The sequence below is a fragment of the Malus domestica genome, chromosome 09 (genome assembly GCF_042453785.1).
Source record: "Malus domestica chromosome 09, GDT2T_hap1".
Lineage (NCBI taxonomy): Eukaryota > Viridiplantae > Streptophyta > Magnoliopsida > Rosales > Rosaceae > Malus > Malus domestica.
Genome location: NC_091669.1, coordinates 8,112,873 through 8,140,170, shown reverse-complemented (window position 1 = coordinate 8,140,170; position 27,298 = coordinate 8,112,873). Strand labels below are relative to the sequence as shown.

At 38.6% G+C, this 27,298-nt stretch overlaps 4 protein-coding genes and 1 long non-coding RNA gene across 6 annotated transcripts; 4 read left to right on the top strand and 1 right to left on the bottom strand.

The window, feature by feature from the left end:
* Positions 1–2,576: 2,576 nt before the first annotated feature.
* Positions 2,577–5,685, top strand: LOC103442639 (protein NRT1/ PTR FAMILY 6.4-like). Of its 2 annotated transcripts, XM_008381442.4 has the most exons (5): positions 2,577–2,823; positions 2,926–3,034; positions 3,167–3,384; positions 3,769–4,316; positions 4,616–5,685. In XM_008381442.4, exons 1-5 carry the CDS (start codon positions 2,821–2,823, stop codon positions 5,508–5,510), a joined length of 1,773 nt encoding a protein of 590 aa, XP_008379664.2. In that variant the 5' UTR covers positions 2,577–2,820; the 3' UTR covers positions 5,511–5,685. The 2 variants fall into 2 exon arrangements, with proteins under 2 accessions (XP_008379664.2, XP_070661321.1); XM_070805220.1 differs by lacking the exon at positions 2,577–2,823 and having other exon boundaries at positions 2,863–3,034.
* On the bottom strand, positions 5,646–7,316 carry LOC103442638 (uncharacterized). The gene is made up of 3 exons (XR_011571292.1): positions 7,176–7,316; positions 6,164–6,367; positions 5,646–6,074 (listed from the first exon to the last, which is right to left on the bottom strand). It is a non-coding gene; the product is annotated as an uncharacterized lncRNA (long non-coding RNA).
* Positions 7,317–7,934: 618 nt separating this feature from the next.
* LOC103442637 (pyrophosphate--fructose 6-phosphate 1-phosphotransferase subunit beta-like) lies at positions 7,935–12,380 on the top strand. The gene is made up of 16 exons (XM_008381440.4): positions 7,935–8,277; positions 8,844–9,005; positions 9,087–9,208; positions 9,399–9,452; positions 9,570–9,676; positions 9,794–9,899; positions 10,033–10,096; positions 10,305–10,393; positions 10,679–10,810; positions 10,915–11,085; positions 11,182–11,297; positions 11,394–11,505; positions 11,612–11,696; positions 11,829–11,873; positions 11,966–12,034; positions 12,126–12,380. The coding sequence occupies exons 1-16, from the start codon at positions 8,118–8,120 to the stop codon at positions 12,200–12,202; spliced, it is 1,671 nt and encodes a 556-aa protein (XP_008379662.2). The 5' UTR covers positions 7,935–8,117; the 3' UTR covers positions 12,203–12,380.
* Positions 12,381–12,445: 65 nt separating this feature from the next.
* On the top strand, positions 12,446–14,877 carry LOC103442636 (glycine-rich RNA-binding protein 4, mitochondrial-like). The gene is made up of 5 exons (XM_008381439.4): positions 12,446–13,293; positions 13,397–13,465; positions 13,634–13,740; positions 13,822–13,925; positions 14,634–14,877. Exons 1-4 carry the CDS (start codon positions 13,146–13,148, stop codon positions 13,906–13,908), a joined length of 411 nt encoding a protein of 136 aa, XP_008379661.2. The 5' UTR covers positions 12,446–13,145; the 3' UTR covers positions 13,909–13,925; positions 14,634–14,877.
* Positions 14,878–15,719: 842 nt separating this feature from the next.
* Positions 15,720–24,462, top strand: LOC103404941 (plant UBX domain-containing protein 4-like). Its single transcript, XM_029107992.2, has 4 exons — positions 15,720–16,353; positions 16,853–17,141; positions 23,676–23,771; positions 23,862–24,462. The coding sequence occupies exons 1-4, from the start codon at positions 15,860–15,862 to the stop codon at positions 24,243–24,245; spliced, it is 1,263 nt and encodes a 420-aa protein (XP_028963825.1). The 5' UTR covers positions 15,720–15,859; the 3' UTR covers positions 24,246–24,462.
* Positions 24,463–27,298: the final 2,836 nt, after the last annotated feature.

Here is a 27,298-nt window from a genome sequence, read left to right as displayed (position 1 = left end):
TTTACCTATATTTTTATATAAATTACTCCATAGTTCCCTTTCAATTTCCATTTGGTAAGAAAATGACAAGATTAAATTAAAATTGTCTAATTTATGCAAATTTGAAAAATAATTATGAAATTTGATGGAAAGTATAACATTAATGTTTTTTTTTTTGCCAGAAGCATTAACATACAATTTGTTCTGATATATTAATATGCAATGAATTTAAACAGTAATACATTTTTTTCATTAATCCCTCCCTTCATGTCTGCATAGAATTAAATGTATACATTAAAATTGTAATTAGGGGTATTTTAGGCATTTTGAAAATGAAAAATGTGTAAAGTTAAACATAATTAATGAATTAGCTTATGTGGAGCCTAGTTATTGGATTTTATTCAAGTAAAAAGACTATGTCGAGCTTTATGTAGAAACTCAAATTTCAAGAGCTAAAATTATTTCTTTCTTCATAATTTAGAACTATAACCACTCGAGACCCCATCAAGCATTTCAAGTAGTTAAAATGCTAAAAATATTAAAATTTTGCCTAAAAGCCTTCCGCATAACTCAATTTGGCTACTTTCCAAAATTTGCTAAAGAAAAAGAGAGCTAAATAAAGCTTAAGTTGCTTGCTATGATTCCTTTGAAATAATTCTTCCATCTGTTTCTTTGACTTCCTCATTGATTATGAAATTGTAATTGACAAAAGTTTCTATATATCAAGCTGATTATACGAACATTAATACTATTGCTTCTTTACACTTTGATCAAATTATGCTCAATTTTCTTATAACATGGTCAGTTATTATGTTGCGCGAATTGATGTTATCTTTTAACTAAATAAGAGCCGCGATATAATCAATCATGAAAACGTGTGTAGGTTAAGTTTATAACAGTGTAGATCAACTCATGCACACATAGACGATTGATTGTATCATTAATGTATAAACTTGATAGTACCTCGAAAGAGATCTCTACACCATAGAAAGAGAACCCCGATAATGGACACCTTGGGTCTCTTCAATGACAATTAAACAGTATCACACTGTACTGAGAGCAACATTGCCCTGATCAAGACTCAAAAGGATATTCCACCTGTACACGATTGTGGTCGGTCCAGCAAAAGTAGTTCATTATTTTTTGGCTAATTATGATTATTGAAAAGTTAAACTTATCATATAGGTGCTTTTGTTTTATTGAATCCAACATTATGACTCGTGAACCTTGAGGATTATAACAGTTGCAAAGGATTCAAATCAAGCACGCAATAATGGGCACCAAATAGTGAAAAGAACTATTTAATTAGGGTTTGTTAATACTAACAATACTCATTTATAAATAAGTAATGGTCATCCCCCTTTCGGGGAGGGTATGTGTCTTGTACGCGACCATTGCTGAAGAGCTAATCTTGCCTAATCTTTCTTCATTTGAGAAAAAAAAAACTGGAAAAATACAATCTAATAGTAAAAGAAATACGAACTGTAAACTTATACATATGTTCCAACTTTAAATTTTTTGTTGACGTAAAGTCGTCTAAATGTACTTGATACGTGTAATTTATAAGAGATTTACATGTATTCGAAAGATAGAAATTTGTGAAGGGGCGGTGGATCATTTGATTTGATTCTGCATAAGATATTATCTATGGCATCGAAGTGATATGGAGCGGTAGCCTTTTTCCTTTCTCAAGTCTATCAAAAAAATGTGAATTGTCACTTTCCATTGTTGGTTGCAAGCACAAAAACCACAAAAACATATTTACGTATTCAAGGCCGGCCCTAAGGGTAGCCCAAGTAGGCGCCCGCCTAGGGCCCCCACTTTGAAAGGGCCTCAAAAAAAAATTTATATCCTGAAATTAACATATAAATACAAAAAAAGTAAGAAATATCGTAATTCATTTGAAACACGAAACTGTCTTTCAGTCACTAAATTTTTCTTAATTTTTCTTGTTTTTCAAATTTACTGCCGATCTATCTGTCCAACTCCCAATCCATCTGTCCAAATGCATATAAAGTTATAAAACTCAAGTCTCTTTGCAAAATTTTTTCTTTCAACTTCTCATTCTCTCAATTTCTATCGAATGTTTAAACCAACTTCCTATTCTCTCTATTTCTATTGAATGTTTAAACCAACTATCATATGGTCTTAAGATTGTACTTTAAGGTAATCAAAACTTTGAATTATATATATTTTTTTTCAATAACTTTTTATTCAATGGATTATTTTAATATTCAATTAGTTAGTGTGATGTTGATTTTAGAAGGAAAAAAAAAACACAAGAAAAACAATTGGCGTTGAATTTATTATACTCGTCAATCAAGTTTTATTGTTATTTACTCTCGTGATCATCAAGTTTTATTGTTCTTCACTTTCAATCTTAAACTCTTGACTGCAAACATTTAGTACATTTGTGTCTAAAAACGTGACGTGTAATGTTTAAATAATGTTTGTATATTTTTCTTCTTTTGATATTAATTTTTAATGATATTTGATGTGAAATATAACTTTTTATGTATTTAGCGAATTCTTTTTTTATGCAAATTAATATACAAAGGACCGGAGATCAAAGAATTTTAGGACCTCACTTCGAAGGCTTGCCTAGGGCCCCAAATTCTAAGGTCTGGCCTGTACGTATTCGAAAATGGTCACATGCCTTTAACTATGTGGAGTGCCTTACCTGCTCTTCACCATGCACCAGAAATTGTGAGACCGTGACAAAGCTACTATTCCCCATCCCTCCCACTTCTCTTTATAACCTCCAATCATTCATGGAATCTCATGCTACTACTGCAAATTCTAAACAAGAAAAAGCACTCTCTCTCTCTCTCTCTCTAAAAAATGGTAGCTACTTACTCGTACAACTTCAATATCATACTAAAAACTCGAAATTTTTCAATGAGTTTTTTTTCTTTCTTTTTACATTTTTTTCCTTTACTTCAACAGGTTTTGATCTCAAGGAGAGGTGAGGAAGATGGAGATTTGGTGGATTTTAGAGGAAATCCGGCGGACAAATCTAAAACTGGCGGATGGCTTGCTGCAGGGCTTATTTTGGGTGCTTTATTCTAAATTTTCGACTTAAATTCTCTTTTTCTGATATCCACGTTTGAGTTATGGACGGATCACGTCTAGCCATTATATGCATTATCTTAAGGTGATTTTTTTTTCTTCATGATGAGTGTTGCAGGAATTGAACTAGCTGAGAGGATATGTGTGATGGGAATTTCTATGAATTTGGTAACATACTTGGTTGGAAATTTGCATTTATCTTCTGCAAAATCTGCAAACATAGTGACCAATTTCATGGGCACTTTGAACCTCCTTGGCCTCCTTGGTGGGTTCCTAGCAGATGCTAAGCTTGGAAGGTACCTCACAGTTGCACTTTCTGCAACCATAACGGCTGTGGTAAGTTTTGAGCCAAGGACAATTTGCAATATTAACCTTTTTACGAACACATTAAAGACTTCTAGCCCACTTTTCGTTTGGCACTCCTCAAAAGTCATTCTACAAAGAAATATTCACTTTTTAGGAAGCGCGTAATGATTTTTAAGATCTATATGAATAAGAATCAATCGAAACCCCCTCAAGCAGTTCTTGAGCTCTCCCAAGACCCCTCCAGCAGTGCTCGAACCCCCTTCGATATGCTCAAGCCCTCAAATGCTTAGATTCGAGAAGTTTAAACTGCTAGGCTAAAAGCCTTTTACATATCCAAAATTTGCTACTTTTGAAAAATTTTCAAGTCCAAATCTGCAGTTTAAAAGCTGAATTGTTCTTGTTCTTGCATCTTAGGGGATAATATTGTTGACATTGGCGACATCGATTCATAGCATGAGACCACCTCCATGTGATGACTACAGACAGCAACACCATCAATGCATTGAGGCCAACGGAACCCAGTTAGCCCTACTCTATGCTGCTTTGTACACTACAGCACTGGGTGGTGGTGGCATAAAATCCAACGTCTCAGGCTTTGGGTCCGACCAATTCGATGGTGCGGACCCCAAGGAAGAGAAGGCCATGATCTTTTTCTTCAACAGGTTCTACTTCGGCATCAGCATTGGGTCTCTGTTTGCCGTCATTGTGCTGGTGTATGTGCAAGTCAATGTTAGCAGAGGGTTGGGTTATGGAATAGCGGCTGGGGCGATGATCATAGCGATCATCGTATTGCTCGCGGGAACGAGGTTTTATCGGTTCAGCAAGCCTCGAGGCAGCCCTTTAACTGTCATATGGAGAGTGATATTTTTGGCTTGGAAGAAGAGGGCTTATCCTCATCCATCTCATCCAAGCCTTTTGAATGGATGCCAAGAGGCCAAGATCCCCCAAACAGAGAGGCTCAAGTAAGTTTACTTACAAGCCATTATTCCATATATATATATATATCATGAAGTGATTTTCGTACGTCATTTTCTTCCCTGCACACACTGCTTATTTTTGGCCTTTGGATTGAATAAATAGAAAATCATATTTTTAAATATGCGTGTGCAAAATGAGAAAATGGGCATGAGGAACCTAAAATATCCGAATCTGAATATCTACATACGTGCAAAATCAGAACTTGGCCATCTAACTTTAAAGCATCAAGTTTTCTTCACTGGCATTGACTAGCTTTTGTTTATCTACGCATGTGAATGGTTAGGTGTCTAGACAAAGCTGCAATCCTAGATGAATATGCTGCTCATGAAGGAAACAGAAGCAACTCATGGATAGTATCCACAGTGACCCAAGTTGAAGAGGTGAAACTGGTCTTCAAGCTCATGCCGATCTGGTCGACATGTATCCTCTTCTGGACGGTCTACTCTCAGATGACTACGTTCACCATTGAACAAGCCACTTTCATGAACCGAAAAGTAGGCTCCTTTGAAATCCCAGCGGGTTCTTTCTCGGTGTTCCTCTTCATCACCATCCTCGTCTTTACTTCCTTAAACGAGAAACTATTTGTCCCCCTTGCTCGGAAACTCACCAACAATGCCCAAGGAATAACAAGCCTTCAAAGGGTTGGAGTTGGACTCATTTTATCAATGGCGGCCATGGTAGCTTCCGCAATAGTAGAGAAAGAAAGAAGGAACATCGCAGTTCACCAAAATACCAAACTAAGTGCTTTCTGGCTTATCCCACAATACTTCCTCGTGGGTGCAGGGGAAGCTTTTGTCTATGTCGGACAACTTGAGTTTTTCATCAGAGAGGCTCCGGACAGGATGAAGTCCATGAGCACGGGGCTTTTCTTAAGCACCATCTCAATGGGATTCTACGTTAGCAGCCTTTTGGTGATGGTAGTGGACAAAGTGACTAGGAAGAGCTGGCTGAGGAGTAACTTGAATAAGGGAAGGCTAGATAACTTCTACTGGGTCCTTGCGGTGCTAGGAGCTACAAATTTTTTAGTTTTTCTTGCCTTTGCAATGAGACACCAATACAAAGGCCATCAACACAATAGCCCTGATGATAGTGGCGAAAAGGAGTTCAAGAGCTCAAACATCAAAACAGTTGAAGAGATGGCAGAGCTAATCAGAATTGAGGCAAAGGAAGGACCTTAGGACCCTAATATGTATGCTTCCAAAAGGATCTTGTGTAATATTGTATGCTAATCAATCATTTCTTAGGTATTTAAATCCTTTTTTTTGTCTGCGGTCTCTCTCAGACTAAATGTAAGTGCAATGTGAACTAGAATGTAATGCAATGATAGATTTTTATTCATCCAAAAAAACAAAATTTACAGCATAACAACATATCCATGACACGTCAAGAAATCAGGCATTCGTCAAATCAAACCATCCAACATACTGCATATAGAAGCCATCTAGTTGCAAGATTACTTGTTTCAGCATTAATGAACTAGTTCAGAACCACTGCAGATTCTGATCCAGAATTGGCTTCTTATAAAAAAAATACAGGAATACTAGTCTCCTCGATCAAGAGGCACATATCTAAGAAGCTGAGAGCTGACCTCTAAACAATTACATAGGCCATTAAGAAGAACCACTTGCAGAAGCAGGTTGGTGATTTATGACCAAAGGGGGGCGCAGAGCTCGGTGGCTTTCCAAGTTTTGTTTGCGGGCTTTATACATCTCTTCTGTCTCAATCACGACCAATCTCTTAACCTGCGTGGAAAATAACATGCTAATGTTATCAATTATGGAGAGGAAAGATGCCTTAATCTACGAATGCATCAACTGAGAATTTATCAAACCTGTTGGAGCATTCCCCTGACTGTAGGAGTATTCCATCGCATGACAGTTCGGTTGCACTTTCCGAGACGTAATGCCTCTAAAGTACGCCTGTGAAGTCTCCTGGTTCCCGGGATTCCCCTCACCAAAGTTATATACAGATTAGGGCTCCATGCAATTGGGACACTGGCTTTATAAGCCTTGAAAGCATTCATTTCTTCTCCAACCTACACATCCCAAAGTGGTGCCAAAGCCATAACTTCAATATATATGAAAACTAGTAATACATCGCTGCATCAGAATGAAGAAAAACTCCAGAACGAAGATAAGCATAACAACTCGGGCTGGCCAGTGCCAATCATTCAAAGATGAACACCGAAACATTAAAAACGGGCTGGCTAGTGCCAATCATTCGCCTTGTTTACATTACAATCGTTTTCACTCTAAACCAATAAATCATGGTAAAAAAATCAGAACAATTACGTACCCGTAAAGCAAGCTCAGTGGCCTTGAACACTAATATCTCTTCATTTCACCACTACCAACTACACGGTTCAACCAAAACCACCACGGGCACAACACGTAACGATCAATCACAAAGAAAAAAGAAAAATTGTTCACTAAGCCGAAATTCCATGAACTTGGATTGTTACCCAGTTTCGGAAACATAATGCATTTCCCCAAAAGTTATCAAATTTATCCCAAATCTCCATTCACTTACTCCTCAAATTAAACAAATTCAACAAAAATAAGATGTTGTATTATCTCTAAAGCTGGAAGGAAACTAAGCCCGTTTGGTAATTAAGCTCAATCTTCTCAAGAACAAAACTTTTTATCTTCATTTCGCCCAAAAATCAGGTTTTTTTTTTACTGGTAGATTCAACATTTACCGGGCAATTCATGAACTACAGAAAGTAAAACAACGAGAACGCAGAAAGAGAAAAAGTAGCAGATTAACAAACTGAAAAATGAGGAAGAAAGACAGAGATTATATAGGAGAGAGAGAGGGGGGGGATGGTGAGAGAGATGATGTACGTTTGTCGACGGAGATGCAACTAGTGACGACGGCGGCGGCGAAAAGGGACTGCCTTGTTAGTGAAGGAGTCTGAGTGGGTGAAGTAGATTTTAGCTCCTTCGGCTATGTAGGCCTGGCTGGAACTTTGGGCCTTTTGGTTTGGGTCTATCTTCTACGTACCAAGCCCAACATACTGACCTTTAACTCTCATTTTGTTTTCTTATAGCCCAACATACTTCGTAACTCGTTTGAAATTACTTTTATAAAAACAACTCATAAACGCTTTTGCTAGAGGTGTTTATTATAAATACATTGTAGTTTTGAATAAAGATCTAAGTGCATCATAAAAAATCACTTTCCATTTTGGCAATGCTTATTGGAAGCAGTATCTGGCAGGCGCTTGTCTGTAAAACCGTTTCTATGGAGTAAATTTTTTTTTAACCAAACCAATCAAAAGCGCTTTTGTGGTCTGGAAAACATTGTTGCATCCCTTCCAAAAGCATCCCAAAAAAGGGTGGCACAATAAGTCACTGCAATTTGGCTAGCTTAAGTGTCAAGCTCATCACAAATATATTATTGTTGCCGTTCATATGAATTGAACGCAAAACTTTTAGTGCGAAGATAAATACCATTAGATAAAAACAAACAGGCTATAGTAATTGAGACGTGCAAGATCTTAGGACTCACGTATATGTCAAAGTAATTTGCAACTCCATGTAGATTTGGGTTATACGCTAACTATTTATCGTACTAATAGTATTTTAGTTCGAGAGTGTTAGGAGAGATCTCGAGTTCGAATATTCTCAGATAAAGTACAAAAAGTTACCAATATCACGGTCTCTAATATTGACTGCCTACTACCAACGCAAGGTACGTGATGATACCATTATCCATAACAAACTCACCGCTTCTCTCTCTCTCTCTCTCCACTGTCACATTCGCTGTGTAGTTTGAAGGCAACGATGTACTCCATGAATGGCAAGGCAGTGCCTGGTCGCTTCGTCTCTTCATACAGCGAGGTCCAGGCCAGTCGTCTCGACGTTCCGCTTCCTCTCCCTTCTGTTCTGAAGAGCTCCTTCAGCGTCGTCGATGGCCCCAAAAGCTCCGCCGCCGGAAACCCAGGTCTCTCTTTCTTCATTAATCAATTACACACAATTTACTGTAGTTATGAAAGTGTACTCGTTGATTACTGCAGTCTTTCTACCAAAACCAAACGAATGTAAAGTTTTCAACTTTTTCAATAAATGGATATTTATATTAGGATAATACTTTTAAATAACGTATCTTTATCGAATAAAATCAAATATCGGAATCGTTTAATTTTTTAATCTTGATTTGAAGATCACCTTTCAAAAAATCATTTCAATAAAAAATCATTTAGTAATTAAAAATCATAGGACAAATTAATGGTGTACTGTCAAGTAATATATTCATGATCATTTGGTCATTCAAATTTATAGAAAAATCGTTCAAATTTATAGAAAAAAATTGATGATGTACTACCAAGTAATATATTCATAATAATCGTCCATATATTTGATACATTTGAAGAAAAAACAATTTCTAATTCGAATGATTTTTGGTAGGAGTGATCTTCAAATGAAGATTAATACATCAAAGAGAATAAATAAAGAGAGGTGGGTTTCGATTTAGTTTGTGATGTAATTTTGTTCAATGTATTTGTGCAGAGGAAATAGCCAAGTTGTTTCCTAACCTATTTGGGCAGCCTTCAGCAATGCTACGGCCAGGCGGTTCTTCGGTGCTTCCGAAGGATAAGAGTTTGAAGATTGGAGTGGTTCTCTCAGGAGGACAGGCCCCCGGTGGACACAATGTTATTTGTGGGATATTTGGTGAGGCTATTGCCTTGTTCAGATGAAACTTTAGCACTCGAGAGTTTCGTTAACTTTTCGTTATTTCTATTTTGTGGTTAGATTACTTGCAGAAGCACACTAGTGGAAGCATAATGTATGGATTTAAGGGTGGTCCGGCAGGGATCATGAAGTGTAAATACGTTCAACTGTCCGCGGAATTCATCTACCCTTACAGAAATCAGGTTATCTTTCGCTTCGAAATATTATCATCTATCAACCAATGTTCAGCACTTTCTTCTTTCTTGTGTTGCAAGAAATTTTTTTTTTTCCAAGTAGATTGCTCTTATATAATTTGTTCATTACAAGAGACTTTGATCTAGTTTGCTTTTTAATCAAATTTGTAGCGTGCTTTCTCACATTCTCTTTTGACAGGGTGGCTTTGACATGATTGCAAGCGGCAGAGACAAGATTGAAACTCCCGAACAGGTTACTTATTGGTCCTGTAAAATTGTTGACATGTTTATCAAATTCATCTCTGTGCAGATTTTCTTCTCACAGATCAAATTTTAGATATATGGTAACTGAAGTGTGTATGCTTTTCAGTTTAAGCTAGCAGAAGAAACAGCAAAGAAGTTTGATTTAGACGGGCTTGTGGTCATTGGCGGGGATGACTCAAATACCAATGCTTGCCTTCTAGCTGAACACTTCAGGTACAAAATATCTCTCTCCAAGTTAATGTTCTGCTATATCTGCGACTTTGTACAGCAAGCTTTAGTATTTATGCTTCTGTAATCTTCGAGATCTCTCAAGACTCTTATGCTTTTTAGGGGTAAAAATATGAAGACACAGGTAATTGGATGTCCCAAAACCATTGATGGTGATCTGAAAAGCAAAGAGGTGCCCATAAGTTTTGGATTCGACACTGCATGCAAGGTAATTCTTACGCCATTGTTATACATTGTGATGCAAGCAATCAAATTTTTGCCTTATCATACGAAAAGAACTGTGCGTTCTTTAGTCTAAGTTTGGTGTACTTGTTATGATCTTCACTGTGATAAACGTGCAGCTATATTCAGAAATGATTGGTAACGTGATGATGGATGCCCGTTCAACTGGGAAGTACTACCACTGTAAGTGCTCTGGTTGTGTAAGAATGAATCAGTTATCAGATTGTGTCGTGCTTTATATGTTGTTCGATGGCATCAAGCAAGTTTTAAAAACTTGCCATGATTTTGCAAGATACACGTATAGTTTAGGATGACTTTCAGGAACATGCATAAGAACTGTGACCGTAAATGTTTATTCTTGATTGTCCTCCCTAATTTTCTATTTATGCAGTTGTAAGGCTTATGGGGCGTGCAGCTTCTCATATAACCTTGGAGTGTGCACTGCAGACTCGTCCAAACGTCACGATTATTGGGGAAGAGGTATTTTCTGGTATCCTTCTATCTCCAAGTTTGAGCTCCAATGTTAATTGGAAATGATAGTAGCCAACTTCCAGTTTTTTTTATTGGCCGGAATCTCTTTTTGTTATCACTATTCAAATTACGCTTGAAATTTATCAACTATCTTTTAACTTCTCGCTTAATTGAAAGAAAAGTGAGAGCTGGTGACCCAATAACAGACTGAATTAGAATTTAGAAGAATGGATGGGTGAACCTTCAGTTTCTATGTAAACTTTTTTGACTTGACAATGTTTCGTCATGCGATAGGTTGCTGCCAAGAAGCAGACACTCAAGAGTGTAACAGACTATATAACAGATATAATCTGCAAACGTTCGGAACTTGGGTTTAATTATGGTGTCATACTTATACCAGAAGGCCTGATTGATTTCATTCCAGAGGTATCATTTTGAAAGACTTGAGAGGATATAATTCGCTCGATTCCATGTTTTGACAGCCGGAAAATTCTCAAAGTTTCGTTTTGGCTTTACCATAAAACTTGCAGGTGCAGCAACTAATTTCGGAGCTTAACGAAATCTTAGCTCATGATATTGTTGATGAAGCAGGGGTGTGGAAACAGAAACTCCAGAGCCAATCCCTTGAGCTTTTTGAGTTTTTGCCGCAAACAATTCAGGAGCAACTACTGCTCGAAAGAGATCCACACGGGAATGTGCAGGTAAATTCTTTTGATTGTCGTATCTTTGTACTTTATCCACTGGACTTTGTCCGAATATTGCATTTGTTGAATCTTAACACGATGTTAAGCATTTAGGTAGCAAAAATAGAGACAGAAAAGATGCTCCTTCAAATGGTAGAAACTGAACTGCACAAACGGATGCAGGAGGGGACATATAAGCGTGACTTTGCTGGAAAGACACACTTCTTCGGGTACCAAAATATTTGTTCATCTGGTTCATTCGATCATATGATTCATATTCCTGTATGTTCGTTCCTCGTATCACATACTTGATTTTTACCTTGCAGTTATGAGGGCAGATGTGGTCTTCCTACAAACTTTGATGCAAACTACTGCTATGCATTAGGTTATGGTGCCGGTGCGCTCCTTCATTCAGGAAAGACAGGATTGATATCCTCTGTAAGTCATAGTTCATTCATTCTTCTTAGTTCATCAAGTTTGTTTATTTCGTTACGCAAAAGGCTTAAAGTCGTAAGGGTTTTGCTAATTTAAACTATGTATGCAGGTGGGAAATCTGGCTGCGCCGGTTGAGCAATGGACAGTTGGTGGCACGGCATTGACTTCTTTAATGGATGTGGAGCGGAGACATGGTACAGAAAACACTCGGCTTAAGATCCTAAAACTTCATTCAAGCTAAATCGCTCGTAATCCCATATTACGTGATTGCTCTTATAACGAATCCAATCATGCATATATTAATTCTGAGAGTTTAAATTTTGCAGGAAAGTTCAAGCCTGTGATTAAGAAAGCAATGGTGGAACTTGAAGGTAAAACACTTGTCTGAGCCCTTAATTATCCGCCTGCAAACAACGGTGCACTTCTTGACACTCTCTGTGTTTCTTTGCTGGTGGAATATCAGGTGCACCATTCAAAAAATTTGCATCATTCCGGGACGAGTGGGCTCTTAAGAATCGCTACGTTAATCCGGGTTAGTTATAACACTTAAACCGTCGTAAATTTTTTGTTACGGAATATGAAAGTCAGGTTTTTGAGTTGCTGAAGTTTTCGCTTTCGATCAGGTCCGATTCAATTTGTTGGGTCCGCAGCAAATACGATCAACAACACTCTTCTGCTGGAACTTGGAGCACAAGCATAGGGAAGAACTGATTCACATCTAAATAAAAACTTAGGACATGATGTACATTTGGAAATGCTGAATAGGTTTGCATTTTTTTGGGTCTAAGAGCTTGTAGCTCAAGTGGCCAAACGACATTTATCTTCTAATTGATATGTTTGAAACTGGTCGTTAATCTATTCATAACAAGTCACAGTGAGCCATAGCTAGTAAAAGGTCGTACCCAGTGCACAAGGCTCCCGCTTTACGCAGGGTCTGGGAGAGGTGAATGTTGAAATTAAATATATTTGTCTTTTGTTTTGTGGGAGTTGACTCGAGACCTCCTCTAGCCAAGCAGAGATCGCGATGGTGTAATGGGTGTGATATCCACACACCCCATTTTACTTCTCACACACCTTTTTAATTTTCAGCCGTCGGATCGGATGAATTGAAGAAGATCAATGGATAGAAATTATCAAGAGGTGTGTGAGAAGTAAAATGGGGTATGTGGATAACACACCCCTAATTTTATTTGAGTTTCTGATGACAAAATGAAATTTGATATTAGCTTTAGAGGGCATTTCAATAAATAAGCCCTAAACCTATAGAAATTTGAGTTCGGATTCTCACCGGATCCTTTTTGTGATGATCCTGGTCCGTGAATCGTGTCTGCTTATCGTACATCGTGCGGTCAAAAATCATTTTAAATATTTTTATTTAAAAATAAACATAAACAGTATTTGACAAAAATTGACTGCACGATGTACGATGAACGGATCCTTAGAATCCTCTCCAAAATGATCTGAAGAGGATCATGTTGGTAAAAATTTTATGCCACGTGGCATGGACCTCAAAATTCAGCCAGCCCACAAACCCAAACCCAAACCCAAATGCGTGAGTTCAAATCCTGCCAAACCACCAGAAGCTCAAAACTCAAAGGCGCGCAAAAAGAAGGGGAACAAATCATCGGCTAATCACGTAATCAATGAGGAACAACACTTTGTGGACGCTCCTTGCTCGGAGAGCATCGACAACCACCACACTCCGAAACCCAACTTCAAGTCGGCGGTTCTTTTGCTCGCCACCGTCTTCCTCCTCCTCTCCACCCCAAAACAACAAGCTTTTCGTTGGAGGTTTCTCTCTCTACTCCTTCCCATACATACAATACACCTTCAAAGTTATGTACTTTTCGAGTTTTGATCGTTTTTACGGTGATTTGGCTTCTGGGCTTTGCAGGATTGTCATGGTCGGTGGATGAGAAGTCCTTAAAAGACGCTTTCTCATCCTTCGGGGAGGTCACTGACGGTAAAATCTTGATTGCCCAGTTCGAAATTTTGCATACTATTCATTAGTCGTCTACATGTTCGATGAAATGCCCCAATGATCGCTAGCAGTTTATTTCACAATGATTTGGATGTTACGTATGGTTTTCCTGAAAAAAGAATTAATCTTTGTTCATATTCTGCAATGTAGTGAAGATAGTGTATGACAGAGATTCCGGCAGGTCGAGAGGGTTCGGATTTGTTAATTTCTCCAAGGAAGATGAAGCCCAGGTTGCAAAAGATGCCATGGATGGAAAGGTGATGCAAAAACTATAGTTTGCATGGATCAAAGTTTATTTTCTGGAAAAGATTTTCTGATTGATGTAGTTCTGCTTGCAGGCATTGTTGGGTCGGCCATTGAGGGTTACTTCTGCTGTTGAAAAAATTCGGGGCGGACCTGTTGTGGTTCCTCGCCTTCCTACATGAACTCCTGTGGTACAGTGGTAAGTTATGTTCCATGTTAATGGTGAATCGATGATGACTAAATACGTTTAGTTGTGAAAGCTGTAAATAGTGCTTTGCAATAGGATGACCGTTATTCCTTGTCATTTGAAGAGAATGATTGCTTTTGATTGGTCAATCACGTACATCTAATTAGTGACAAAACTTGTTTACTAATTCATTTCACTAATTACTTCACATATGGTTAAGAAGCTTTATGTTTTATATTTGTGATGATAGTATCTTGTTAGGAGGAAGGAACTTGGGAATCTTAAAAATTTAACAGCACTTCCAGTCACGCACTTGCCGTTGCAAGTTTTGTTCAAGCATGTAGCTCAGATCACTGTTTCTTCAGATTCTTGTATATAACTGTTTTAGAAATTATAACAATCAGAGACTGGCGGCCGCGGAGAAGTCAATTAAAAATGCAATTAAGTTTTTTGGTTTGATCATCCATCTCTTACTGCTTGCAGTTTGCAGCTTTGCTCAACTGCACATTCATTTTTTAACCTTAACTCTACAGACTGCTAGTTTCTTCTTCGTTGTAGTAACACCTATGTACGTCTAACCCAGTGCCCACGATGCTTAAAAACCGTAACTTAAATGCTCATCAACATTATTTTCTTTCTTCGTCATGACTCATGATTGAGTATTCTTCGTTATAAAATTGCGTCTAAAAGTTCCTTAATTTCGGAGTTTTATGTTTGCAGGTGAATGGCCGAGTGACATGCAAAATGCAAGTTGAATGAAATTTTTACGAAGTTCTCGAAGCTTGTCAAAGCTCAGTTCTTACGTAGTTGTGTTAATCCATGCGAAAAATATATTCCAATAAGAATATAGATATATCTCCGTTCATGTGTTCTTTCTGGCAAGTGTATGAAGCCAGACCCCATTTAATTATATAATATTTTTCTCTTTTTTTTTTCTAATGAAATATAAGATTATTTTTGGGTATATTATTTGATAACTTTGTTAAAAAGGTACGTAAATGTTTGAAATATGTAATTTTTTTTGTAAATTATTACAAAAAATGTGTATTAAATGAAAATTATGTAAGTAAGTGTATAATACGTGTATCACATGTTAGAGTTTAAAATGTGCAATTTAACGAATCATAAAAAATTGTACGAAAACAGAATATTTAAAGACATGAAATATTTAAAGTTGTTTTTTATTTTCTCGAGTGAATTATGAAATTTGATTAAGTTGAGTAGAATAATGCCCAGAAACGACATGCCGTCTAATCACAATTGAGATCACAAACCGACTTGGTTTGTGTGCGTCATACGGCACCGTATTGTTAAATATAAGAGTAAATTACAGCGATAGATCTTAACTTTAACTCAATTGAAATAATGGTTTCTCAATTAAAAATTTATTACTATTTGTCTCTCAACTTATCAAAACGTGCAGTTATGGTCTCTTAACTAAAAATACATTACTATTGATTCATCAACTTTAATATAATTGGAGAAATAGTCCCTCAACTTTAACCGAATTAGAGCAATGATTCCTTAACTTTAACCCAATTGTAGCAATGGTCCTTCCAACATAACTCATTTTGACAAAATTCTGACAAAGTTGACGGAAAAGACCATAGTACACGTTTTGATAAGTTAAGAGACCCCAATTATAATAATGGTCATTCCAACCTAACTTATTTTGATAAAATTCTGATGAAATTATCAAAAATGATCATAACTATACATTTTGATGAGTTAAAATACCAATAGTAATAAATTTTTAATTAAAAAATTGTTGCTTCAATTTAATTAAAATTAAAGAATTATTGCTACAATACTCTAAACATAAAGTTTAGACGTATGGAGCACAAACGAAAAGCTTGGAGTTTTCTCTAATCCCACTCACTCACGAAAGCCTTGGAAGACAATCAAAGAATCCGATTTGGAGCGAAACACTGAACAATCCAACGACCATGGAAGCCGAAGCTCAAGAATCCAATCCCCAAAATGACGCCGTCATCAACTCCTTCTGCGAGATCACCTCCGCCTCCAAGCAAGAAGCTCTCTTCTTCCTTGAATCCCACAACTGGGACCTCGACTCCGCCGTTTCCACGTTTTTGGACAACAGCGCCGCCGTCCCAGCCGCCGACGAGGCCACACACGCCGCCCCGCGCTCAATCCCCGTCTCCCACTCTCTCTCTCCCTCACCCTCGCACTCCCCCAGTTACTCTCCTTCGCAGTCCCCGCCGCGCTCTCGCTCGCCGTCGCCCGTGTCTCGGGCGCCCTACCAGCTCCGATCGAAGCGCGCCGCCTCTAGTGGAGCCGACAGAAAGGGCGATGCCAAGCCGCCGTCTGCGAGTCGTCCGCGTGGCATACGCACGCTTTCCGATCTGAATCGGCCGGCGAACGGCGGGTCCGATAGTGACTCCGATGAACCCCAGGAGTACTACACTGGTGGCGAGAAAAGGTACTTTCTTTCTTAGTTCTTGTTTGTTTCCCTGTGGAGGAAAATCATCGGTTTTTTTTTCCTAATTTGGAATTTGTTACTCGTTAACCCTATAGCAACCCAGAAAGCTAATCAATAATGCTGAATGTTTACTTTTAGATATAAACTCACCTAGTAGAAAGCGCAATTTAGCTTCTTTTTTTCGTTTTGTGACATTCATTCTTCCGTTGTGTTTGGTTGCTGAGAAAAACCAAAGTTAGTAAAAGAAAGAAAATTTGAATTCGTTGTCAATAAAATCGTAATGGGTTGCAAGTAGATTATGTTTACACTGAAGAAAGTTGTGGATTAGTATCGTAATGGAGTTCCGTTTGTAACATTCTTGCTTTAGCATATGAGCCATCTGTGGAATTCGATTTTGTTCAGATATAAAACATTTTCGGTATGTATAAATTTGCAATTGTTTTCGTGTTTTGATTATGCAATTAGTTGGTATATTAATTTGTCTGGTTGTTGGTTCCAGTGGAATGCTTGTCCAAGACCCTACCAAAGGCAGTGATGTGGATTCAATATTCAGTCAAGCTAGGCAGCTGGCAGCCGCACAAGGACCTTTAGATGTCAATCAGCCTTCTTCAAGCTCAAAAAGTTTCAGTGGAACAGCTAGACTGCTTTCAGGGGAGACCGTTCCGACTGCTGCTCCTCAGCCACCTGAAACTATCGTTCACACTATCACTTTTTGGAGGAATGGGTTTTCTGTAGATGATGGTCCTTTGCGGAGGCTGGATGACCCCGAAAATGCACCCTTCCTGGAAGTAAGTTCTAATGATGCTTGTCCTATGTAGGGTTTAGTGGATTCTTTTCTACTGCATTGATATCAAAACTGAAATATTATATCAAGGGATCGGATCCTTGGCTTAGTCAAGTAATGCTTGACCTTTTGATCTCTATTTTTCATGTTGTCTCAAAACATCTAATGGCTCATAAAATATAACATAGTAAACAACGTATTGACAGTCATTAACTATTTGGCTAAGCTAAGAATTTGAAGCATAGAAGAGTAGTTTGGCTTAATGATGATAAGGCTAGAATTTGCATATCTGTGAAACCGACCATAACTCTAATGATGAACAAAACATCTTTACTTCCACTTGCTATAGAAAAGCGAAGCAAGAAGCGAAGAAAGCTGTGAGAGAAGCTAAGTTAGCGGCTTATGACGATATGTATAAGCGACTAGATACCAAAGAAGGAGAGTTGGATATCTATAAATTAGCTAGAGCAAGGGAAAAGAAGACAAAGGACCTAAACCAAGTGAGGTGCATCAAGGATGAGGATGGAAAGGTTCTTGCTACAGAGAACGCGGTTAAAGACAGATGGAAAGGTTATTTTCATAATCTTTTCAATGAAGGACATGAAAGGAGTGCTTCTTTAGGGGAGTTGAGTAACTCAGAAGAGTGTAGAAACTACTCTTTTTATCGTAGAATCCGGAAGGAAGAAGTGGTTGTAGCTTTGAAGAAGATGAAGCATAGAAAAGCAGTAGGCCCAGACGATATACCAATCGAAGTGTGGAAAGTTTTGGGAGAGACAGGTATAACATGGCTCACTGACCTTTTCAATAGGATTTTGAAAACGAAGAAGATGCCAAATGAGTGGCGAACGAGCACTTTGGTGCCTATCTACAAGAATAAGGGTGACGTACAAAATTGCATGAACTATAGGGGTATTAAGCTAATGAGTCATACAATGAAGCTCTGGGAGAGAGTCATTGAGCATAGATTGAGGCAAGAGACACGGGTTTCGGACAACCAATTCGGGTTCATGCCAGGGCGCTCAACCATGGAGGCAATCTATCTCTTACGAAGATTGATGGAAAGATATAGAGATGGGAAAAAGGATTTACACATGGTCTTTATAGATTTAGAAAAAGCGTATGATAGGGTCCCAAGAGACATTCTTTGGAGGATTTTAGAGAAGAAAGGAGTACGAGTAGCATATATCCAAGCTATAAAGGATATGTATGAAGGAGCAAAGACTGCCGTAAGAACTCATGAAGGACAAACCGAAAGCTTTCCCATAACTGTAGGATTACATCAAGGCTCATCCTTAAGTCCTTACCTTTTTGCGTTGGTAATGGATGAGTTAACAGGACATATTCAAGATGATATTCCTTGGTGTATGCTTTTCGCAGACGATATAGTGTTGATAGATGAAACTCAGGAAGGGGTAAATGCAAAGCTTAACCTTTGGAGAGAAGTGTTGGAATCTAAAGGTCTTCGCCTAAGCCGATCAAAGACAGAATATATGGAGTGCAAGTTCAGTGCAAATGGAGGCCAAAACGAGTTAGGGGTGAGGATCGGAGATCAAGAAATACCAAAGAGCGACCGTTTTCGTTACCTAGGATCTATCTTGCAAAAGAACGGAGAATTAGATGGAGATCTCAACCATAGAATACAAGCTGGATGGATAAAGTGGAAGAGTGCATCCGGCGTGTTGTGTGACCGCCGTATGCCACTGAAGCTCAAGGGAAAATTTTATAGGACGGCAATAAGGCCAGCGATGCTGTATGGCACAGAATGTTGGGCGGTGAAGCATCAACACATACACAAAATGGGTGTAGCGGAGATGAGGATGCTTCGTTGGATGTGTGGGCACACGAGAAAGGATAAGATTAAGAATGAGGATATCCGGAGTAAAGTAGGAGTAGCCGAAATTGAAGGCAAGATGAGAGAAAATCGGTTACGGTGGTTTGGACATGTGCAACGAAGGCCTACTGACGCTCCGATTAGAAGATGCGACTATGGGACAGAGGTTCAGGGCCGAAGGGGTAGAGGAAGACCTAGGAAAACTTTGGAAGAGACTCTAAGAAAAGACTTAGAGTACTTGGATCTAACGAAGGACATGACACAGGACCGAGCACAATGGCGTTCTAAGATTCATATAGCCGATCCCACTCAGTGACTTGGATTTTCCAAGTCTCCAATCGAGAAGTTTTCCTCACTCGGGAAATTAAGGGAACACTACCCCAACCTACATGCTCCACTCAGAAAGCTTCAACATACAAGCTTCAACAAAAGAAAATTCAAAGAACTTAGCGAAGAAGGTTTTGGTGTATTTAACACAATACGTTGAAATGAAGGAAAACTTATTTATTGATATCCCCGATAAGCTACAAATGTGTACATATACATGAGTCAAAATAAACAAACAAGAGGGAGCCTTCACAAGGGTTGCTTAGGAGAAGTCTCAGCAGTCGGTAGAGCCCCAGAAAGAGAAGGCACCGGAGGGGGATCATTCGGAACCTCAGTACTGGACAGAACCCTAGAAGGAGGAGGCATCAGAGGTTGATTATTTGGAGTTTCATTACGCGGTACAGCCCCAGAAGACGAAGGCAATAAATGCCTTTGGAACAAACCCACAAATCTCTGATGATCAAGTAAAACCTGACCATCAGTTTCCTTCATCTGGTCAAGCTTCCTCTTCATGTTTGTAGCATAGTCATGTGCGAGCCGGTGCAACTGTTTATTCTCATGCTTGAGCCCTCTAATCTCCTGTTTGAGACTCATCACCTCAGCCGCCAATGATTCAACTTGGCGGGTTCGAGCAAATAGGCGTTGGGTCATATTAGACACAGAACCTGCACACTTAACACTGAGAGCCAGCGAATCCTTAACAGCTAACTCATCAGACCGTTTGGAAAGTAGTCTGTTATCTTTGGGAGTGAGAAGGTTCCTGGCCATCACCGCAGCAGTCATATCATTCTTCATCACAGAATCCCTAACGGTAAGAGGATCAGTAGGGGAGACGAAGGATGGGCGCCATATGTTGTCTGGAGAAGGCGGGGCTGCCTCTTCAACAAGGTTCAAGTCAAAACGACGGTCGGAGGGGCCAGACATTTTCAAAGGTGTTGAAGAGAGAAGAGGTTGGACAAATCAAGATCTTAGAAGTGCAAGAATGGAGCTTCTACTGGTGGAGATTCAAGTGTGCTTTGGAACTTAATGCCAGCCCCTATAAAAATCTGCACTCGACGGATCTTCAGAAATCGAAGAGGCGCCTGCTCAGAAATCGAAGAGGCGTTTGCTTTCTCAAAAGCTGGGCTGCTTAGAGACCACGAGGGTTGATCTCAGAAATCGAAGAGGCGTTTGCTTTCTCAAAAGTTAGGCTGCTCAAAGACCACGAAGGCCGATCTCAGAAATCGAAGAGGCGCTCGCTTTCTCAAAAGCTGGGCTCCTCAGAGACCACGAGGGCCGATCTCAGAAATCGAAGAGGCACCTACTTTTCCAGCCTTGTCAGCACCTGTCACACGCACACTCAGCTTTGCGGAAATTATGGGCATTCTGTTGAAGACTTCTGAGGAAGTAGAAAACACATGAATCTTACTGTTGAATCACCCACTTCCCACACGCAACAATAGCTCATGGGTACCACAGATAACTTTGCCAAAGTTCTCTGCCAAAATTGAGCACGTAAAGCTTGCAGCTCCCACTACATCGCTCTGACCAAGAAAGGTAAAAGAATAGCAAAGAAACAGCACTAACAAAGTTTAGACCCATAAATTTTGAAGGTCTAGCTACCATATTATTACCCACAAGGGTAAAGGAACAGTACCACTGCTGGATAATTGGAAAGTCCCTGTGTGTCAACCTCTGTGCTTCGTGGCAAGGTAGACTAGCAAACATGCCCAACCTTTACTCACACTCGAGAAAACACTACCAATAAGATTGCTTGCTCCAAAATCGAAGAGGCACCGTCCTCCGAATCTCGAGAGCCAAACTCCCAACATGACTACTTTCTCAAAAATCGAAGAGAGGGTAAAGGAACAGTACCATTGCTGGATAATTCGAAAATCCCTGTGTGTCAACCTCTGTGCTTCGTGGCAAGGTAGACTAGCAAACATGCCCAACCTTTACTCACATTCGAGAAAACACTCCCAACAAGATTGCTTGCTCCAAAATCGAAGAGGCACTGCCCTCCGAATCTCGAGAGCCAGACTCCCAACATGATTACTTTCTCAAAAATCGAAGTGACACTGCTCCCCGAATCTCGAGAGCCAGACCCCCATCATGATTGCTTTCTTAAAAATCGAAGATGCATCGTTCTCCGAATCAATCGAAGAGACGCTCGCTTTCTCAAAAGCTGGGCTGCTCAGAGACCACGAGGGCCGATCTCAGAAATCGAAGAGGCACCTTCTTTTCTAGCCTTGTCAGCACCTGTCACACGCACACTCAGCTTTGCGGAAATTATGGGCATTCTGTCGAAGACTTCTCGAGAGCCAGATACGACAGACCACTTTTTCAAAGTGCTCTGACAGAGTTAAAACATGTGAAGCTGGCAGCTCCCACTACCGTGCTATGACCAAGCAGGGTAAAGGAATAGCATTACTACTTGTTGTTAGGGAGACTCCTATATATGTCGACCTCCATCCCCAACGGACAGGCAGACCTGCAAAAATGTTCAACCCTTCCTCATATCTGAGAGGGCACTCCCAACGAAGCCTTTCGAAATATTCAGCTTTCTTTCCCCCCGATAATACCTTTGCAAACAAGCTATACTAGAGCAAGAATATCTCATATCATCAGGGTTAAAAGCAAGAGTATCCCATATCATGCTTTTTCCCTGTCTTTTCCTTTGGCCTTGTTGTTACCTGCAAGACAAGGAGAAAGAGAGCAATCAGTCAGCACTTGGAATCAAGCTTCCAGCCAGGAACTGACTGCCTGGAACCCCTTACCTGATTACTTACCTGGCATTGCTCTCGAGTACTCATCTTCAACATCTTATGTTTCCAGGGAAGATACCGCATCTGCTTGAGGAACAGATAGGGCAAGTGCGAAGGATACAAGGAAGCATGTGGAGACAAGCGTAACAGCACACGTGCCGATACATCCATTACTCTGTCAAAAGCAAAAGTATCCCATATCAGTAGGGTCGAACGTACTCTAGATTTGATGGACTTGTTTTGACCCTCAAATTCTTCAGTCGGCTCTGGAGGAAACCAGAAAACCCTCCAGCTCAGTTCAAGAATAAGCCTGTGGAAAGTTACTTCTTCAAAAGCAAAAGTATCCCATATCATCTCTTCTCATCTTTCTTCTCTTTATCCTTCATGCTGCTGCAAGATAGGGAGAAGGTGAACAATCAGCCGGAGCTCTGATTGCTTACCTTGTCTGTCACCTCTTTCAGCAGATCCCCTAGCTCGGCGACTTGGGAGACTCCTACTACATGGTTTGTATCGCGCTTGACCAAGCCTGAAACTACAAGTAAGCTTCAAGTGAAATTGATACATTACCTTGTGCATCTCCACCAGTTAAAGATACCACCCCTGGATGGAGGAAGAGTACTTCCAGAGAAGATGCCACATCTACCTATGAGACAGATAAGGCAAGTCAAGACGATACCACACTCCGATACTTAGAAGTTTCGTGATTACGAGATCATTCTCTCACAATATTTCCTAATGTCATTTGTACTAAATCATTCACTTGTACTCACTAAAGGAGAGCTTGAACCTATGTACTTGTGTAAACCCTTCACAATTAATGAGAACTCTTCTATTCCGTGGACGTAGCCAATCTGGGTGAACCACGTACATCTTGTGTTTGCTTTCCTATCTCTATTCATTTATATACTTATCCACACTAATGACCGGAGCAATCTAGGGAAGATCACAAAAAGCGACCGTTTTTGCTGCCTAGGATCTATCTTGCAAGAGAACGGAGAATTAGATGGAGATCTCAACCATAGAATACGACCTGGATGGATGAAGTGTAAGAGTGCATCCGGCGTGTTATGTGACCGTCGTAGGTCACTGAAGCTCAAGAGAAAATTTTATAGGACGACAATAAGGCCAACGATGTTGTATGGCACAGAATGTTGGACGGTGAAGCATCAACACGTACACAAAATGGGTGTAGCGGAGATGAGGATGCTTCGTGGGATGTGTGGGCACACGAGAAAGGATAAGATTGGGCATGAGGATATCCGAGGTAAAGTAGGAGTAGCCGAAATTGAAGGAAAGATGAGAGAAAATCGGTTCCGGTGATTTGGACATGGGCAAAGAAGGCCGACTGACGCTCCGGTTCGAAGATGTGACTACGGGACAGAGGTTCAGGGCCGAAGGGGTAGAGGAAGACCTAGGAAAACTTTGGAAGAGACTCTAAGAAAAGACTTAGAGTACTTGGATCGAACGGAAGACATGACACAAAACCGAGCGCAATGGCGTTCTAGGATTCATATAGCCGACCCCACTTAGTGGGAAAAGGCTTTGTTGTTGTTGTTGTTGTTTTTCTTTGTATTTTCCTTTGGTTTGATCTCTTTTCTGAGTTTTGATAGGAGATGTTATGTTTTTATGAATGCAGAGCATCAAGAAGTCTGAGTGCCCAAAAGAGCTTGAACCAGGCAATAAGAGGACTTCTGTTCATGTTAATCTTATGAGGCGGGATGAAGAATATCCTGTTTGTGCTTCAATCTCTCCTACTCTGGTATATGTTATTAATATGCAACTGGTGCAATCTTTCTGATCCCTTTGAGCGTATTATTTGCAGGAACCAGTGAAGAGGCATGCTGTTTTTCAGGGTGTTGGAAGAACTTTAGGTGGCAGCAGCTCTGCCGCAGCTAGCACTGAGTCAACTGCTGCCGCTCCTCCCCTTAGAGGTGCTCCACTGCCTTTAGTGGGCTTAGTTGTGGATCAGTCATTGCCGTCAACCTCTGTTCAGCTAAGGTTAGCAGATGGTACGCGTATGGTATCTCGCTTCAACTACCACCATACAATCAGAGACATCCATGCTTTTATCGATGCCTCAAGGCCCGATGGGGCAAGAAGTTACCGACTGCAGACGATGGGGTTCCCTCCCAAACAGCTCACGGATCTGGACCAGACAATAGAGCAGGCCGGTATATCCAATTCCGTTATCATCCAAAAACTCTAGGAGGTTGCAATTGCAAACACATGCTCATCAATCCGCAGAAGCACATATTTATTTTTCTTTGATGAATTTCTGTTATACCGACGAAATTTGAGAATTAGCTATGAAATCATTGGACGACAACTTTTATGCTTTGTGATGCAGTAGACTATCTGTTTCGCAAAGCGTACGAAGTTCAGTTTGGTAAGTAGATTGTTGAAATGAGATGCTTTTCGTTTTAGCGCTCTTTTTGTTAATCACGTTACGTTGCCCAACAAATTATTTACCTCCACAAACGAGGTCCCAAGTTTCGGAGAGATTTTTTCAAGCATCGGATATTTAACGAGATGTGGTTTGCCAAAACCAAATGCGATTGTATTATTGGCCACCAAAAACTAAAGGCAATACAATCATCATATCTTGACATTTCACGAGATGTGGTGTAGGCTTGTAGCTGGCAAACCCATATTTTAATAAATGTACCCCTCAGAAATGGAAAGACATAACCGAGTAGAATATTTCTGGCATGCGAAGAGTGGGACAAACGCTAAAGTAGGTGTAAGGTAAAGTTTTAGAATACTTTGTCTTGTGAAGAGAGAGAGGGAGGGACATGAAAAGGATATACAGGTAGCGGGTAAGTTTAGGGTTTGTTTGAAAATGTTTTAAAAATTATTGAAAGCGTTTTTAAAGATAAGTGCTTTCAGGATTCTTTCATGATTGTTTTTTTAGAAAGCACGTCAAATATCTTTTCATGTTTCACTTGTGTTTTTACTAAAGATTGGTTCCAAAAATATATTCACAAAAAATGTTATACTTCTAAACGAGCCTTGGTTTCCAAAACTTAAAAAGAGGGCTTAAACTAGCCCTAAAGTAAGAAGATAAATTCTAAGGAAACTCTTTTAAAGTGGTACTCTTCATAGACTCTTTGTCATTTCATATATTTGGCATAATGTTTTATAATGTGTGCACGGAAATTGTGCCAAAAACATAAGATAGTCAAGAGTTCATAGAAAATCTCACTTTGAAAAAATTTGCTTAGTAATTCTCAATTACCAATCTCTCAATAACACTAGAAAGATCGGTATGTTTATATTTATAAGATTTAAAGCAACAAAGGGATTTAACTTGATCTCATTTGCAAAATTGCAAGATTGTCATCTCAATGTTTGCCATATCGTAATTTTCAACTTTATAGTGGCCATGAAATGCAAGAATCAAAAAGGTCCCAGAGAGATGATTACAGGATGGGAGTGGGAGAGACGGAAGGGACGTTTGGACTGTCCCATTAACTTTCTCATCATCCCAAACCCTATCAAAAATTTAAATTTAAATTGTAAATTATGAATAATTTAATTAATAATATTCACATTATTTGATTTACAAAATTAAATTTAAAGTTTTAATGTCTCCTACATTACTCAAACTATTTCATTCCTAATCAGTTTAACATAGCATTTTCGACAACACTGAAGAAAAAAGTTTTAGGTTTAAATAGAGAGATGTGAGATTTAGGGCAATGGAGGAGAGTGTTGGAATCACCACAGAATATTTGTGGGATGGATGGATTGAAGGAATGTGACTGACGACCATCAATCACCCAGATGGACGGTTGACATTTGATCATTTTCTATCAATCATCAAAACCAATATCAAATATCCACTTAAATGCTATGATTTAAGGATATTATTTTTCACTTGTAAGTGAGAGATTTTAGATTCAATTTTTACTAAAGATGAATTTGAACAATATTATTATGACTAACCTATTACCAGACTTAGTCCACTCCTTACCTATTAGTGTAAATAATGTCATTTGTTAAAAAAAAAAAAAACAGAAATAGGGTACACTAGTAATCATTCAATTTGTACACCTTATATTACTATTATAATATGTATATATCTTTATATTTGACATTAATTGTTTGACATTTATGAGATTTATACTCCCATATTTTGTGGGTGTGTGTGTATAAATATATGATATATAAATTTCAAATTTAAATCCATCATTAGATTAGTATTAGAAATTGTTACACTAAAAAAAAACGTTTCCATTTTGATTGAATAAATGGATAGAAATAATGTAACAATATAAAATAATAAATGGCAAAAGAATGCATTCATAGTGTTAAAAAATTGGTACATTTTACATTTAACAAAATATTACATTTATAAAGAAGAACGGGTACCTTATAAATAAATTGTGAATACAAATAAAAGATTAAAAAATTATTGAGTACTAATGAAATTTCAAACAGCATAAAAAGAAATTAATATATGGCTACAAATTTAAACTAAAAGAAAATTAGTACAAATTTTTAGAAAGAGTTGCCAATTAAATTTGGGTACAAACTAAATAGAAATATATGGTCTAAAGTTTAGCAATTAATATAAATATACTAAATGTAACGTTTCTAATATTAAATGAATATTTCAAAAAAAATTAATTAATTATGCTGGTATGTAAATAACATAATTGAAAATAATAAAATTCATTAAAATAAAGACCTTGATAAAAAATTACAAAGAAATAAAGTTTTTAATCAATGAAATAAAATAAGGGGGATGAAAACTTAATTTCTCTATAAATACGTAACAATGTTGCACAGAGATTATTTCATTTTGTAAATATGTTCAACTTAAAATTTTTATGAATATGTTCAACTTAAAATTTAGATTCACCGTTCAACGTTGTTACATAAGCATCCAACCATGTGTAAAATTAACTTGAATGATGATGAATCAAATTTCATATGTTGAATGATCAAAATCAAACACCAATAACATATCAATTAATTTATCAACGATATAATATTCAAATGTAAATGACATAAATGACCTAGTGATAAGAATGTGGACTTCGACTTCCTAATAAACAAAAAAAATATGAGAGGTTCCGAATTTGATCCTTTGAGCTGGTGAGTCTGTTTGATTATGATCATGAGCAGGGTGAAATTGCTCATAACCTTACCAAACCCGAAATAAATGAGTGAATAATCGTAACTTGCCACTAATTGTCTTTTTTTTGTAGAGAAAAAAAAGATAGACTCAAATATCTTTGAAATGGTAAAAATTTA

What these genes read in the sequence shown, in the direction of transcription:
- LOC103442639 (XM_070805220.1), top strand. Translation starts at nt 2,878, where the DNA reads ATGAGTTTTTTTTCTTTCTTTTTACATTTTTTTCCTTTACTTCAACAG. An exon ending in TGCTGCAGGGCTTATTTTGG is followed by an intron (nt 3,035 to 3,166) that starts GTGCTTTATTCT and finishes TGAGTGTTGCAG; the next exon opens with GAATTGAACTAGCTGAGAGG. An exon ending in CCCCAAACAGAGAGGCTCAA is followed by an intron (nt 4,317 to 4,615) that starts GTAAGTTTACTT and finishes GTGAATGGTTAG; the next exon opens with GTGTCTAGACAAAGCTGCAA.
- LOC103442637 (XM_008381440.4), top strand. Translation starts at nt 8,118, where the DNA reads ATGTACTCCATGAATGGCAAGGCAGTGCCTGGTCGCTTCGTCTCTTCA. An exon ending in AGATTGAAACTCCCGAACAG is followed by an intron (nt 9,453 to 9,569) that starts GTTACTTATTGG and finishes TATGCTTTTCAG; the next exon opens with TTTAAGCTAGCAGAAGAAAC. An exon ending in GATTCGACACTGCATGCAAG is followed by an intron (nt 9,900 to 10,032) that starts GTAATTCTTACG and finishes ATAAACGTGCAG; the next exon opens with CTATATTCAGAAATGATTGG.
- LOC103442636 (XM_008381439.4), top strand. Translation starts at nt 13,146, where the DNA reads ATGAGGAACAACACTTTGTGGACGCTCCTTGCTCGGAGAGCATCGACA. An exon ending in CAACAAGCTTTTCGTTGGAG is followed by an intron (nt 13,294 to 13,396) that starts GTTTCTCTCTCT and finishes TGGGCTTTGCAG; the next exon opens with GATTGTCATGGTCGGTGGAT. An exon ending in AAGATGCCATGGATGGAAAG is followed by an intron (nt 13,741 to 13,821) that starts GTGATGCAAAAA and finishes TTCTGCTTGCAG; the next exon opens with GCATTGTTGGGTCGGCCATT.
- LOC103404941 (XM_029107992.2), top strand. Translation starts at nt 15,860, where the DNA reads ATGGAAGCCGAAGCTCAAGAATCCAATCCCCAAAATGACGCCGTCATC. An exon ending in AAAATGCACCCTTCCTGGAA is followed by an intron (nt 17,142 to 23,675) that starts GTAAGTTCTAAT and finishes TTATGAATGCAG; the next exon opens with AGCATCAAGAAGTCTGAGTG. An exon ending in GGCGGGATGAAGAATATCCT is followed by an intron (nt 23,772 to 23,861) that starts GTTTGTGCTTCA and finishes TATTATTTGCAG; the next exon opens with GAACCAGTGAAGAGGCATGC.